This window comes from Cordyceps javanica, chromosome 1 (assembly GCF_051103115.1).
Source record: "Cordyceps javanica chromosome 1, complete sequence".
Classification (NCBI taxonomy): domain Eukaryota; kingdom Fungi; phylum Ascomycota; class Sordariomycetes; order Hypocreales; family Cordycipitaceae; genus Cordyceps; species Cordyceps javanica.
The window spans coordinates 7212742-7227148 of record NC_139295.1 but is presented as its reverse complement, the minus strand read 5'-3'; the positions used below and the strand labels follow the sequence as shown (position 1 = coordinate 7227148).

Genomic DNA, 14407 nt, shown 5'->3' with positions numbered 1-14407 from the left:
TTTCTGGTGTCGATGCTCTCTTCGGCCAAAATGCTCCTTCAATCAGTCACCAATTAGCGTCGATATCGCCTACATCGACGCCGCGGATGCCTGCATGGCCCTCTCCCTCCAGCTTCCATCATTTGCCCATCCCCCCCACCGTCCGTCTTGTGCGACACTCCCTCCTCGGATGCTCGAGCCATGAAGCTCACGCCCGTCCGAGTCCGTGGTAAGCGCAAGGCATCCGCAGCTACCACAGCCACCGCGTCGGCGCCGCCGCCGCGGCCGCCCAAGATGCTGCGCTCCATTCAGGACGTCAAGCACACGCGGCAGCTGCAGCCGCGCGCCAACCTCGACAGGTTGCCGGCGGAGATTCTCGAGGTCATCTTCCTGTACAGCGGGAGCGTCGCGCTGCCTCGCTCCAGCCCCGTCGTCGGCGCCAAGCTGTCGTCTCGGGCGACGCTGCTACGCTTCTTCATTTGGGGCTTCCATGACACCTGGGACCAATGGTTCGGCATCCCGTTTCGGGAGATCCCAGAAGGTCCCAGGGCCAAGGAGGAAGTCAAGAAATCTCGCACGCCGCAGGAAGCAAGATACTATCCTTGCGCCGGCGACCCAGAGCTCCAAGTGTGACGCTCTCCCCGTACTTCCGCACCGCCTGTCCGGTCACTAATTCGGTGTTTCCTGCAGAGCGCACTTCTAGAACTACCGTGGGTAGACATTGACTTCATCCTCCGCGCCCAGCAGACATGGGCCGACACCTATGCCCGCCACCGCTGGTACGAGCCGCCCAGCGGCAACGGCGGGTACGGCATCTTCAACGCAGCAGTCTCCTTCGACAAGGCCTATCAACAATTCGTACGTCATCAAAGCACCCCGGTTCGTACTGTAGTGCGCAATGTGCATCCCGACGTTCGTCTGCCCACACCTCTGGTGACCGGGCCGTGGGACGAGGAGCGCCAGAAACGGCTTCTTTGGCTCGTCCACGGGGGCATCAACCTGGAGGCGCAGGACAGCGTGACGCGTAGCTTGCCGTGGGAGTACCACCTGGACTTTTTGCGAAACGCGGTCGTGCAGGTAGAGACGCCAAACCTGGTCGCATATCGGTTGTTGCAGGATCAGTGCGACTTGATGCGGGTGCCGCAGGACATGTTGCGGCGCGAGCGGGACGCTCTGGTCAAGAGACTGCAATGGGGGCACCACAATGAGCCCATATTTGAGTTGCTGCGGGAAGTGCTAGAGGACGTCAGCTACAAGCTTGACTATCACTCGTTTAGCCGTCACAAATAGACACAGAGCTAGCCTACACTACTGTTTATCATCAAGATTTGTGCAAAGCATGGGCAAACATGACTCTATCAATATACCACCTATATACACGCACCAAGAATTAGGAGACAAAGGCATTCAGTATACTAGATGCTAAGCACAGCTATCCCGTGGCTCATGACTCGTTCAAAATGACAAGCAACAAAAGTTTGGGCTAGAGACAGAGGACAGCATTTGCAAGGCAGGAGTCCAGTAAACTGATGAAAGAAGTAGAATTCAGGGTCGGGAACCCCATATGAACAAATCCAAAAGGAAATAAGAATGAATGCTTTCTATCGTAATATCAAACACAAGATGTAATGAAATCTCCATTTTATTTTATTTTCCAAGTCACATCATCCACCCTTATAGGAGGAAGATCTGGGCAGCGACGAGAGCGACCAGACCAGCGGCGACGGAGGAAGCACCACCCGTGGTGGGGGTGATGGGCTTGACAGTAGCCGCCGCGGGTGCGGAAGTGCCGGCGGGAGGGGAGCCGCTGCCGACTGGAACCGGGCAGTTGACACCACCGGGGCACTTGTTGTGGTCGCCGGTAGGGACCGGGCAGTTGGGTCCGCCAGGGCACTTGCTGCCAGTGCCAGTGCCGGTAGGCTTGACCGGGACCACGGTCAGAGTTGTCTCGGTAGGCTTGGCAACGCCAGAAGGCTGCTGGCCGGAAGGCTTCTGACCACCAGGAGGCTTGCCAGCGGGCTGGGTAGGCTGGGGAACTTGGTTGGTCTTGGTGACGGGGCACACAGTCGTGGACACCGAGACGGTCTCAGTCGTCTTCTGGCCGATAGGGCAGTTGGGGACGCTGGGAGGGCACTTGCTGATGGTGTAAGTGGTAGTGGTGTAGATGGTGCTGGTGGTCATCTCCTCGGTAGGCTGGCTGGGGGAAGCGGTAGGCTTGGGAGGCTGGTTGGTCTGGGTGACCGGGCAGACGGTGGTGTACAGAGGGATGGTCTCGGTGACAACACGGGCCGGGCAGTTGGTCACGCTAGGGGCGCACGAGGTGATGGTGCGGGTGACGGTCGTGTACACGGTGCTGGTGGTCATCTGCTCAGCGGGCTGGCTAGGGGCAGCGGTGGGCTTGGGAGGCTGGTTGGTCTTGGTGACAGGGCAGACGGTGGTGTACAGAGGGATGGTCTCGGTGACAACGCGGGCCGGGCAGTTGGTCACAGTAGGGGCACACGACGTGATGGTGCGCGTGACAGTCGTGTAGACGGTGCTGGTGGTCATCTCCTGCGTGGTGGTGCTGTTGCTCCAGGGAGCGCTGGTCACAGGAGGAGCGGTGGTAACAGGACCAGTGGTGGGGATGCCGGAGCCGGTGCCGATGGGAACAGAGACAGAAGAGCTGGAGACCGAGGTAGGAATGCCGGATCCGGTGCCGATGGGAACAGAGACAGAAGAGCTGGAGACCGAGGTAGGAATGCCGGTGCCGATGGGAACAGAGACAGAAGAGCTGGAAACCGAGGTAGGAATGCCGGTGCCGGTAGGAACGGAGACAGAGGAGCTGGAGACCGAAGTAGGGATACCCGTGCCGATCGGGACGGAAACAGAGCTGGACTGCGAGGTAGGAACAGCAGAGGAAGTGCTAGAGCTGCTGCTGGTGGTGGTCGTAGTCGTCGTGATGCTCGTGGTGGTCGTGGTCGTGGTCGTGGATGTAGTGGTAGTGGCAGTGGAAGTGGAAGTGGTAGTAGTAGTCTGCCCACCGCACTTGGTGAGGATGTCCTTGACGTGCTCGTTGAAAGACTTGCCGTCAATGATGTTGGTCTTGCCACTCCACATGTCCCAGATGGAGATACCGCCGAACGAAGGACGCTTGGCAATCTTGCAAATGATGTGCTCGAGGTTCTTGGGGCTGACATAGCCGTCAGTGGCACTTTGGGGGTCGGGGGAAGCAGGGATGCCAACGAAGAGCTTGGCGTTGCGGCTCTTATCACTGGAGGCGATGATGCTCTCCCACTCGTTGTAGTTGAAGTCGTCATTGGGGTTGCCAGGATCGTTGCCAATAATGAGGTCGCAGCCGATGTTGTTGTAGAACTGGACGAAGAGGGCATCAAACTGGACCTTTTGGATCATCTCCTTCATGTGGAACCATGCAGGAGAGGTAGGGCACTGAGGAGCGCCAGTGATGATGATGTCGTTGCTGAGGGAGCGGAACTGGTCAGCCATGGCGATCCACGGCTTGTTGTCAAAGCTGCCAAGCTCAAGGTCAAAGTCGAAACCATCAACGGCGGAGTGGCCAGAAGGGCCGTCAAAGGGGCGAGGGCCCTTCCAGGAAGCGTCGTAGGGGCCAAAGGCACCCCAGAGGAAATCAGCAAATTCACGGCCGTTCTTCTCGGTGGTGACGCGGTAGTCGGACTTCTGCTTGTCCCAGACACCACCGATGGAGAGAAGCATTTTGATGCCCTTGTCACGGCAGTACTGCAGATCCTCCTGGATGGTGCCGCAGTGGTTAAGAAGTTGAGACGGGACACCATTATTATCGTAGGCAGTAGCCCAGCAATGGGCAGCAAAGCCAATGCCAGGCCAGCCAGAAGGGTTGTTCTCGGGGGACGAGGTGACGAAGGACAGACTGATGTAGTCGGCACCCTCGTCACAACGGTCGCGGAGCTTCTCTGTGGCAGGACCAGACTGGCCCTGTAGTTTTTAGAAATTACGTCAGTAAACAAAGACTTTATAGTGCAATTCTATCAAGTCGTGCTGTAAATCGTACCCAGTAAGCGTTGAACTTGGCAATGTTGGTGCCAGCGGCCGACGCCACGCCAGCAACGGCGAGAGCAGTGAGGAATTTGGAAACCATTGTGTATAAAGATTGAAATTTGGTCGAAACCGGGTGTTTTAAAGACTGTGGTGCGGTCGGTTGATTGCAATGAAAGAAAGGACGTAGACGAAAACGTCTACAAGAAGGCCTAGTATCCGAGCCCGTTGAATCTCTACGTTGAAAGAGAGAATTGATGAGAGGGAAGAGAAGAACGGCATCAGGCTGGGAGGAGCGGAGCAGCCGCCTTTTCACTGCGTGGCCAGTCCCATTGTCCGCGATCTCAGCTTGTTAGCCAGCGGCCGCTCCGTACTGCCCAAGATGGGCAAGGCGTCAGCAGAGAGGCGGGCATGAGTGTGCGTGGTGGTCCGCAAGGCTTCTGACATGGCCACAACCCTGTCCGGATGCCTAGATGGAGCGGGTCGACCGAAAGAGCACAATTTGCTCGGCGAGGGGAGAGGAGGCCACGGTGCAGCGATGCGGCCGTGCCTGGTATTGAACTTCATTACGTGGTGGATGGCGGATGCGTGGACGGGTCTAGAAAGAGGATGTGTGGATATCGCGAGCGAACTGGGGCCAACGAAGAGCAGGCTGGGTAGCGCCTCGTCAGGAACAGGAATAGCCCGGAGGCTCAAGTGCATGAGTAGCACTGCCGATTATGCGACCTACCAGTAGAATCGCCGTTGTGCCTGGTTCGCCTCCTGTGTTCTGCGAGACAATGCAGTTGAGGAACTTGTCTCGGATCTTTGGCCAATATGCGGGTGATAAGATGCGGGTGATGTCTGTAAGAGCGCAACCACCGTTTTCTCTGTCTCATGTTTAACTTATCCGAGTGCTTTTTTTGCCCTGCCGGATAAGTATGTCAGCACACATGGCGATCACAGCCGAGCGCTCAGCTCTAACCTTGTAGGGCACATTGGGTCTGGTTCGTTCATGGTCAGGGGCACCCACGCACGCCCCTTTACTAGTACTGAGTAACAGCCAGTAAACAATTTTTTTTCCCTCATTCCAGCCCAGTGGCTTCGCGCCACGGCTGCTGCCAATGCCAAAAGGTATAGATAGTGTCGTCCACATTTGCCCCCCCCCCTGCCTTGAAAATGACCGGGGAGGCGATGGGGGGGGGGGGGGCCCATTTCCCCTTGGCTAGCGCTGGGGCAATGGTGGAGAGTATCTGATAGTCGGGCTCTCGGTTGAAATTATTCTCTTCATGCGCACATGGGGTCCGGGATGATGTCTGGCGAGCCAAAGAAGTGGTCGCTTGTCATCGGATCGGATGGAGGCGAAGGCGGTGGTGACCAAGCACAGCGGCAAGATCAGTAGGGCAAGAGTGTCCATCAGGCCGCGATGTGTTTGACGAGATAACACGATGGGAGATGTTCGGAAATTAACTAAACGTCTGAACATTGTATTTAATGAGATGCCCGCTCTTTAGAAACGCTATTGGTGATGGAGTCACTGATTCTGCAGGATGAAAGTCGGTGTCTTATTCGTGTGTATGCGAGTGTGTGATGGGTGCAGGTGTTATTAATCTATTTTTTAAATTCCAATTTCGTGCGAGCTTTTTTCCAAGAGAGGGTGCGAGAGCCTCGTCCGCCGCTTATCTTATCGCAGCCAACACACTTGAAATGAATGGCCTCATCTTTGTCGACAAGCAGCATTGCAGTGGTTTTTTTTTTGCCCTTTTCTACGCATAATCTACGCGCATGAATTGTCCTTTCTTTCCGTCAACCCTATCGCACGAGTTGCAAGCTTCCCTGCTTTGTAGCAGAGGTATGCCCCTATAATAGCCTGACTCGCACCCGCCATGCAACAGTCTGCTTCCTCTGACGGGCCATGTCCCAGGGCTCTTGTCCACTATAATCCATATTTTTCCAGCGCATGAGCCAGCTTATGGCTCAGTCATTCGGGCCTTGCCTGATTCCCAGCGACAGCCAGGCATCGCCAATGCCTCACCGAACGAACCCCTGTCAACCTGTCATCTGTCGACAAAGTGGGCGCCACTAGCAAGACTTTTTCACTTTCGACAAAGGGCCGACAATCTCTCGCTTTGGATTACACATAGAAAATCTCCCGCCCCAGTTACAGCCTTGCAAAGCTCGTCTGGACAGGGTATGCGCCAAGAGACCCTGCCCCCCCCTGGCCTGCTGCCATGGACGCCTTGATTCCAGAAACAGTCTGATGTAGCGCTGGGAAAGTGGTTCGCAATGACAAGTTCCCACCAAGGGAAACAGGAAAATTGGCATCTATCTGGACGTGGATCTTGCTCAGCCTTTTACAGATACGCTATACAATACGAATGTGTCGAGAATCGATAATACCTCCCTTCTAAGAGCAGGCATTCATGTCCCTCATCGACAGTGTGACTCTTGAAAGCACACAGACGAAAATATTGGACTCGTTCCATTTTGCACTCAACAATGCGTGGCCCAATTGATCAAACAGGCAGTAATTCCAGCACCGCGTCCAACGCCCCTCTTTGCGCCGGCTGCTCAATCCTCTGCCTCGTCGCGAGAAACGCCTCCGGCAGGAATTCCGAAACGTCCATTCCCAGCACCATTTTGGCCACCGCCTCGCCACATGCCCAGCATAGCGACATGCCGTAGCCGTTGAAGCCTGCCGCGATCCACTCGCCGCCCTCGCCGCCCTCGCCGCGCCCGCGTCGCGTCGCGCTCTCGGGCAGCGGCCCGACCAGCGGGAGCCGGTCGCCTGTGAAGCCCATGATGCCCGTCCACGTAGCGCGAATTTCGGGGCCCGCCACCCCTTGGTCCTCTTTGTTCCAGCCGTTGATAAAGTAGCGCGGCAGCAAGGAGGCAAAGTTATCTCTGCAATGCGTGTTCATCTCGGCATCGTCGGCGACGAAAAAGTCGCTCGCCTTTGTCTTCTCGCCGCCGACAAAAATGTCGCCCGTGAGCGCATTCTGGTGCGCGTAGTATGTGCCTGCTTCCAGTACGTCCGTCTCCGGCTCGTAAGTCCTCCTGTTTGCCATGCTCCACGTCAAGCTACCGCCATGTTGGCCAAACTCAGGCGTCGATTTCTGCACCGACATGCTGCCGCGGAGCGGATAGATGCTGCCGCGTAGGCATGGCAGCAAGTGACCAGCATATCCATTCGTCGCATGTATAATCTTGGCGGCCTTGACGTCGCCTCTAGGCGTGTGTAAGGTGTATGGACGATCTGTGCAGCTAGCATCATATGTGATGTTCTCAACCGGCGTCGTCGTTTCGATTGAGAATCTAGACTGATACTCATCGTACAGTTGTAACCATACATCTGTTATCAGCCTATATGGCCAGCCAGCGCCGTTCGGAAACGTCACAGCCCCTGCTGTTGCGCGAACATTATATTTCTGGCATGATGTCAGCAATTGATTGTCCGAGATGCATGCTCCATCGTATGTACCTGTGCTGCCTCTTCCGAAGAGAGGAACTCGGTCTTGCCTTTATCTTCCGGAACATACTCCTCGTACAAGGTCCACGATTCCTTTGCCAGAGCAAAATCTTCGGAGTTGCTGAAGCAGATGACATCGCGCAGCAGCCGTACCTGGCTGTATTCTTTACGCTCCGGCGACGCGCTTGCCAGGTCATGCACCTTTTCCAGGTTCCGCTTTGCAAAGCGCGCTATCTTGACGGCTTCCTCCGCACCATGGTGCTCGAGCAGGTCCGCAAACTCTTCCGGTACAAAGGTCGACAGCAGCCCTCCGTTGCGGCCCGTGGCGCCGCTCACCAGCGTCCGCGCCTCAAACACAGTCACTGTCATTGCACCGTCAGCCGACTGGGAAGAGAGATCCAGCAGGTGCTTAGCTACACTGCATCCTGTGATGCCGGATCCGATAATGGCAACATCCGTGCTCCCGGGTAGCTGGTGAGACTGCTTGTTCGCGAGCATCGGGTGCGGCACCGCCTGCCAGAAGGACGCCGTCGGTTGCGACCTAGGGAGCCCTGGGTCCTGCTTGACCTGGTCTAGTAAAAATGCCTTTGTAGTCTTGAAATTTTTCTCGGTCATGATTTTGTCCCTCACTTGACTCATTGAGATGACGCGCGAAGGAACTGTAAAAGAATTCGCGGGTGCTTTCGTGGTGGGGTTGGCAAGTGGCGCACCCAACTAAGACATGAAGCAAACGTAGTCTGCTAATCCTTTCGAGGTCATAAAATTCTCTTGTAATGTGCTTTCTTTTCCAAATGTGCCAGATTGGTTCTTTATTTCTCAGTTTCTCTGTTGCGTCTTGATGTTTCAAAAAGTCGGAAAATTTAACATGTTGATCAAGTCAAATGCAGTATATTCAAACGCGGGCTACCCACCTCTTGCTGCAGCCCTACATGTGCATACGTACGTTTCAGCTATAATTATTCTCTCGCCTGACCTGGACTTATGCGTGTGACCCTGTCTTAGAATGTGCGCGTGACGTTGTGCTGCTTATAAAACTCCGCAGCCCATTTCTTCATATTCTCCGCCACGCCGTCGAACATGGCGCGAGCGTCCTCGTTGGCATGGTAGTTCGCAGTAGAGTGGTCGTTGCAATGGGCGGCCCCGCGAAGCATATAGACGGGCGCATCAGTCGTGCCCTGCAGCGGGCCGCCCGGCCTGTCCGGCGACGATACCGTCGCGTACAGCCAAGGGTCGAACTCGGCATTGACCCAGACGAGCCGCGTGGCGTTGGTGTTGTCCCAGCCACCCGTCAGGCGATTAACGGTGCTCTCGTCGCGGCCCAGCTTGATGCCGACCTTGTACTTTCCAACATCAGGGAACTCGTCGATGCAGGTTGAATGCCGCAGCCAGTCTTCCGTATCGTACCCCGTGGTGACGTGGAGAGGCGTCCCGGGCCGCTCCGACTGCCACCACTGGAACCTGTACACACGTGGGGCATTAGTGGGAAATCGAATCGGGCAGCTGTATATGAGAACGGAACGTGTCTTACGGTTCGTTACAGAGTTGCCAGTCCCAGGAAGACGCACTTGCAGGGTCAAGGCCGTTCTGAACGTCCTCACCAGATGCGTCTTGCAGGAGCCGGAAGTAGCCTTGGAGGGCTTTCTCTAGCCCAACCCCGTCTGGTCCAGGCACAGGCTCGTGCGTTTCAGGAAATTGGTTCTACATGAAGGGAACAATGAGTGAAGGTCTCAAGAGAATTGCGGCAATACGGCTGGAAATGGGTAGCTCGTCGCGTAGACAGGGACATACCTCAATGTAGTCGCAAACCTTGAAGACGAAGGAATAGCCAGAGGTGTATTGCTGACCTTGCCATCCATTTAGCCATTCCACTGCACCTCGCGCCGCGTCCGCGTCGCTACGGTTTCCGGCTCCCAGGTTGGCCTTTAATTCTTGCTTACTGCTGTCCGAGCCATGCATAAAGACATCGTCAATGTGCGCCATGACCCGTTTCCAATCAGCAGAGCAGTTTTGAGGCAGGGCGTCTCCCACAACCTTGTAGTACTGCCAGAGGTCGTTCCGGGCCTCCACGACGGCGCTTCCGGCCTCGTACGCCCAGAACGTGCCGGGAGCCAACTTCTCGGTCCACGCCGACAGCGCGCCCGAGTACGAGCAGCCGCTCAGGACCCACGGGGCGCGGTCCGGGTGGGACTCGCCCTCGGGGTCGAACGGCAGCTTGACATTCCTGGCAAAGTAGACGAGGTCGTCGATGGAGTTCTCCAGCGTCAGCGGCTGCAGGTTTTCCGTATTGATGGCACCCTTGACCGGGGTGCTCTCGCCATAGAATCGATGCTCGAGGGCAACCGCCGCGCCGCCCAGATTCTGCGCGATGAACCCGACCATAGATGCATTCGTCAACCTGACATACTCAATCGGTAAGCGGGACTCGGGCGGCGCGTCCAGGGACACGGGTGAGCCCGGGCCGTTGTAGTACTTGGTGCTGTAGTAGTACCGCTGCTTGAACGTGCCCAGCTCCGGGCGGCTGTGGTCAATGAGCTGGTCAAAGTACGCCAGTGTCACGTCACCGGAGTCTGCTTTGCTTCCCACGCCCGATACGGTCTTTATATTCCGAATCGGTTTTGGGATACCCGAGAGGGCCTCCACAATGGCCACAAGGCCAACAACAGCAATCAATGTAGACAAATGCATGTTGAAACGATAATGATTTTCCTCTGTCGGCTAGAGAGAGATTCCAAACCCTAAATTTGCAGAGCAACTCGAGTAATTTATACAAACCCAATATATCTCGGCTGGAACGTTGCTTGGGCGCTCTATCGCCGGGCCCATGCCGCATATTACGAGATCGTCATCTGAATTAGGCAGGCGACTGTAGACTTATAAGTGCGCCCGCGGGGAAACGGGGGTAGGGTCAAGACGGAAGGTAAAATTAGGAAGGAGACTTGAAAATCATGTTGTATTTCCATTTGAAGCTTCTACTTCAGGGATTGCGCCATTTTCGACGCCATGTGCGATGTTACTCTGCAATAGTCTGCCACCTTAACGGCTTCGCTTCGTAGTACCGAGCGGGAAAACGGCAGGGAACCCGTATCAGGCGGCGAAGGATTTCCAAAACGCCACTCCGTAGCCAGAATGACTACCATCTATGCTAAATGATCGCTATCACATCAGTTAGGCTTCCATAGTGAAAATACACCATGACCTTCTAGCCGGAGCCCCAAGCTACGTCCTCAGGTCACTCGTACTCAGGCACGACAAGAAAAATTGAATAGCTTCTAATCAGCTCGGGAGCACTTTATGAATGATTATGATTCTGTTCATCTAGCTACATGATTATTATCGCGTCGTATTGCTTTGTATCACACATGACATATCGTCCGCTGCCTTTCGTACCTAGTACATACATTTTCCAATTATTTTTTCTGATTTGTCTACGTAGTGCACCTACAGCAGGAAACTTTTCTCAGTGAAAGATGGAACATAAGGTTCATATACATTCATATTTGTTGTGGGAGGCTGATCCTAGGCGCCGCATACAGCCGAGGATGGGTGACTTATACGAAGTGTCCACGGCTGGGTATTGCAATCTATAGTAATAGTACTGACTAATTTGAACCATCCATCTCCGTGAATAGACTCCTGGGGTCAGATGATCGACAGTCAGTAAGTTTTCGGGAGGCGGATCCGCGATCACGATGTCGCAGCCGTAACGCCCGTCTGATCGCCCAGAGTCATGATTGACCTTGCATCTTGTGATCGCTATAGGATAGAAAGCACTCTAGCCCCTCTGATGCCAAGAGCCAATTTATAGGATGGGGAGACAATGTAGCCGGTAAGGCCGGGTAGGCCGCGGTCGTCAATCGCCCAACCTCCACAGCGGCCGCGTACATACTCGTTGATTGTTCGTGTTGGCGGTAGCTGAATGGACGTATTTATTTCTGAAGATTGCTAGCTACTTTGTCTTGAGCAGTAGTAAAAAACATGATGCGACTATTCTCAGTATAATTCCCAGCGATGACATACTTTGCGCAATTGGGTAGACTGGCCGCGCTTGTGCTTGCTTTATCGTCAATCTGTTTACAGCGCCACTCCTATGTATTCTCTGGACTTTCACATTATCAACACTCAACTGATTGCGAATTTTATATGAGGTCTCATTTCTTTCCTACGGAAGTGAATCTAGCGTTTGGGTCGGTATAACCCACGAGGTAGACGATGACACAACTCGGGAGAGTCAAATGCATTTGCAATGGTCTGCCGTGCGACGTGCTACAGGTAGCCATGCAAGCTTCATTATTCACATCAGGAAATGCTCGCTACTGAATCCATGCAAACGTCCCTATCAGCTCGCACGGTGATCCAGGCGTACTCTAAAGCACCAACTACAATGCCAACTAGCCGCCCTGATTACAAGGCAATCGGCAGCCAACAACACTCTACTTCAGTTTGGTCGTATCAAATGATGTCGTGATTGGTTTTGGGGAGAAATGCGTCCAAATTAGATGATAGATACAATTTACTGCCTTCGAAATAGCATGTGTCGGGGGACGGGTGGACTTCCTGTATGCGATATCAAAGGCGCGCCTGCGGCCATGTCTGGGACGCGGCTGCCAAGGCAGCAACGTGCATAGAGAAGAAGCCTTCAGTAGCACTACAATCTGCAGTTTGCCGAGGATACTAGTGCAGTATGTAAAAGGAGTTCGACCTATGCAGGGAGACTTTTGCAACAAACTTGCTGTCGGTGAGCCGTGTCAACAAAATGAAAGACCTAAGAACCATCTGTGGGCTGTAGTAGGGATCATCCGTCAAGCTCGTGCTAAACCTCATCTCTATCATTCTTCTACCATCAGACTTGGCGTTCCAGCAACACGTTGCAAGGGTGACTGAGGAGACTTACGGTGTAGATTAGTTAGGTTCAACGCCAAGGACAGCCTGTTGACGCCGAATTCGGCAACTTGGCCCTTTCTGCAGGCTTCCTAGCCCAAAGATTCTCATTACAGACTAGTCCGCTGTTATAGTTGGTTGTTGCAGGTCTCTAGTGTAGTCGCCTCGAGGCAACACGTGGAGACTGTTTTCGAGACGGCGGAAAAGAAACCGCGCCGCGCAGCTCACAGAGCCCAATGTATAAGCACAGAAATTACAAGTTTTCATACTAGTAGTGCAGTACCGGCAGATGCAAGTACGCATCATCTTCTTTCTATAGTGGAAAGGCACTCTCGTAGTCGTAGTGGGAGGCCCGATGAGGGGTCATGTATCCGTACAAGCCTTTGCTTTATAACGTGAGAGAACCTGGTATGAGGCTTACCGTGTATTAAAAATTAGAGGTAGTGCAGCCTTGCTCTGGCAAAACCCCATTCTGGTGTAGAAGCAATCTGCATGATGTCATCGAGTCCAGCAAGTCCTCTAACCCATTGTAACGCTTCCAGCGCATGCAAAAGCTGAACTCCTGGATCTGGTGGACTAAATCGGCTAGTTTTTTTTTTCTTGCTTCTGCAGGAGTCGTCAGTGGATGAACACAAAAACGGTAGGTGTGTAGCGGGAAGTAATGAGAATCCCATCAATGTCGGGATTGCGGGCTACGTTATTAGCGCGCCATCTTTTTGGCCTCGCTCGACGCAATTGCGGAAAAGGACGAGTCGACGCCCAGCTGATCATGCCCATTACGGGTGCTATCTAGGCGTATCAGGCTCTTCACACTGCAGGAAGCCGGCACCCGGCACCCGTAGGCTAGTTAGTCCACGTTTTTGCGGCGTCCTTGCTCACTTTGGACTTTGGACGAAGCATCCTGAAAGGGAAGGAAACGTTCTTGAATGCTGCTCTCACGCCGACCCCCCCCCCTCTCCCCCTTCAGCTCAGCTCTAGGAGACTCTCTACCGATTGCCACCCGGTGGTGGGCTTGTCGGTTCGTAGGCCATCGGCGACTTCATACTTTGTTATTCGGCAGCAGCAAGAGGAACCGTGGAGCTAGTTGGAGAACTCGTTGTTCCCGGTCAAAGCTACCAGGCAACCGGATAGTCTTGTTTCTGCAAAGCCTTGCGGTTACAGCTGCTTGCTAGCAGAATGGCCAGTCCTCAACCCACAAATCGATACTATAGCAGTCAAAGGTTGTGAGTTGGCGATGCTTTTTTCCCCACCACACGCCATTAAATGTTCTGGGCCTCGCAAGCGGGTGAGACACGCAGTCGTATTTGCTCAAAGACTGCCACGCTATCATGCGTCTGGCCAAGGTTGCCTCCCTTCTAGCGTATGCATCTTCCAGTTTAATTTATGCAGGCCAAACGTATTTGTCAAATGTCAACAAGAAGCGTGTCTAATCCTTCGGCGAGCCAGTCTGTCGGCAACGTTGTAGATGGGGGTGCGAATACCTGCTGCTGAGCGGCTTGTCAGCTAGTCTGTGACGGTGCAGATATCCGATATTGGCCCCAGCCCAGGCAAAACAGCCCTGAACTTGGCAAAAATCATTCAGCGCATGGCCGATGAGTTCAGAACTGCATGACGCAATAATATCTTGTGCCGCCTGTGGCTGAAGGGGAAACTGGGCAAACACCGTAAGTTCTACTTTGCTACCGTGGTAAGGTATGCAAGGGGTCAAAGGCCACTACAAAGCGATCAGCATCTCAGCCGAGACAACAAGGTCGTAGAGCTGAAATTGCCACCACCTTCGCTCCAAGGCAGCTGCATGAGATGCAGCTCGAGGGAGTGGGCAAGAACAACCCCTGCTGTCCCCTCCGCATGTGTACCGCCCATCGGTCTTGGACGCAGCCCACGGGAGACATAGGATAAGAACCTTGTGCGGATATCAGAGTCGGGGCGGGGGCTTTGCGGAAGTGCCGCTGTGTTAAATTGCTATTTTTGTATATTCCTCCCAATGACTTCCAGCCAATGAGACTGAGTAGCTATCCTTGAGTACATGTTTGGCGGGTTCGCGCGAACTCTCCAACTTTGTTCCTTGCGTTTTCTGCGCGCCCCCGTTCC

At 54.3% G+C, this 14407-nt stretch overlaps 4 protein-coding genes across 4 annotated transcripts; 1 reads left to right on the top strand and 3 right to left on the bottom strand.

Annotated features, from left to right (window-relative positions):
- Positions 1–180: 180 nt before the first annotated feature.
- On the top strand, positions 181–1269 carry V2A60_002190 (uncharacterized protein; the record flags this gene model as incomplete). Its single annotated transcript, XM_083253541.1, has 2 exons — positions 181–606; positions 670–1269. 2 exons carry the CDS (start codon positions 181–183, stop codon positions 1267–1269), a joined length of 1026 nt encoding a protein of 341 aa, XP_083109667.1.
- A 384-nt stretch (positions 1270–1653) lies between these two features.
- On the bottom strand, positions 1654–4093 carry V2A60_002189 (glycoside hydrolase superfamily; the record flags this gene model as incomplete). Its single annotated transcript, XM_083253540.1, has 2 exons — positions 1654–3930; positions 4007–4093. 2 exons carry the CDS (start codon positions 4091–4093, stop codon positions 1654–1656), a joined length of 2364 nt encoding a protein of 787 aa, XP_083109666.1.
- A 2392-nt stretch (positions 4094–6485) lies between these two features.
- V2A60_002188 (NAD(P)/FAD-dependent oxidoreductase) lies at positions 6486–8053 on the bottom strand (the record flags this gene model as incomplete). Its single annotated transcript, XM_083253539.1, has 2 exons — positions 6486–7397; positions 7451–8053. The coding sequence occupies 2 exons, from the start codon at positions 8051–8053 to the stop codon at positions 6486–6488; spliced, it is 1515 nt and encodes a 504-aa protein (XP_083109665.1).
- A 383-nt stretch (positions 8054–8436) lies between these two features.
- V2A60_002187 (uncharacterized protein) lies at positions 8437–10123 on the bottom strand (the record flags this gene model as incomplete). Its single annotated transcript, XM_083253538.1, has 3 exons — positions 8437–8896; positions 8967–9136; positions 9227–10123. 3 exons carry the CDS (start codon positions 10121–10123, stop codon positions 8437–8439), a joined length of 1527 nt encoding a protein of 508 aa, XP_083109664.1.
- Positions 10124–14407: the final 4284 nt, after the last annotated feature.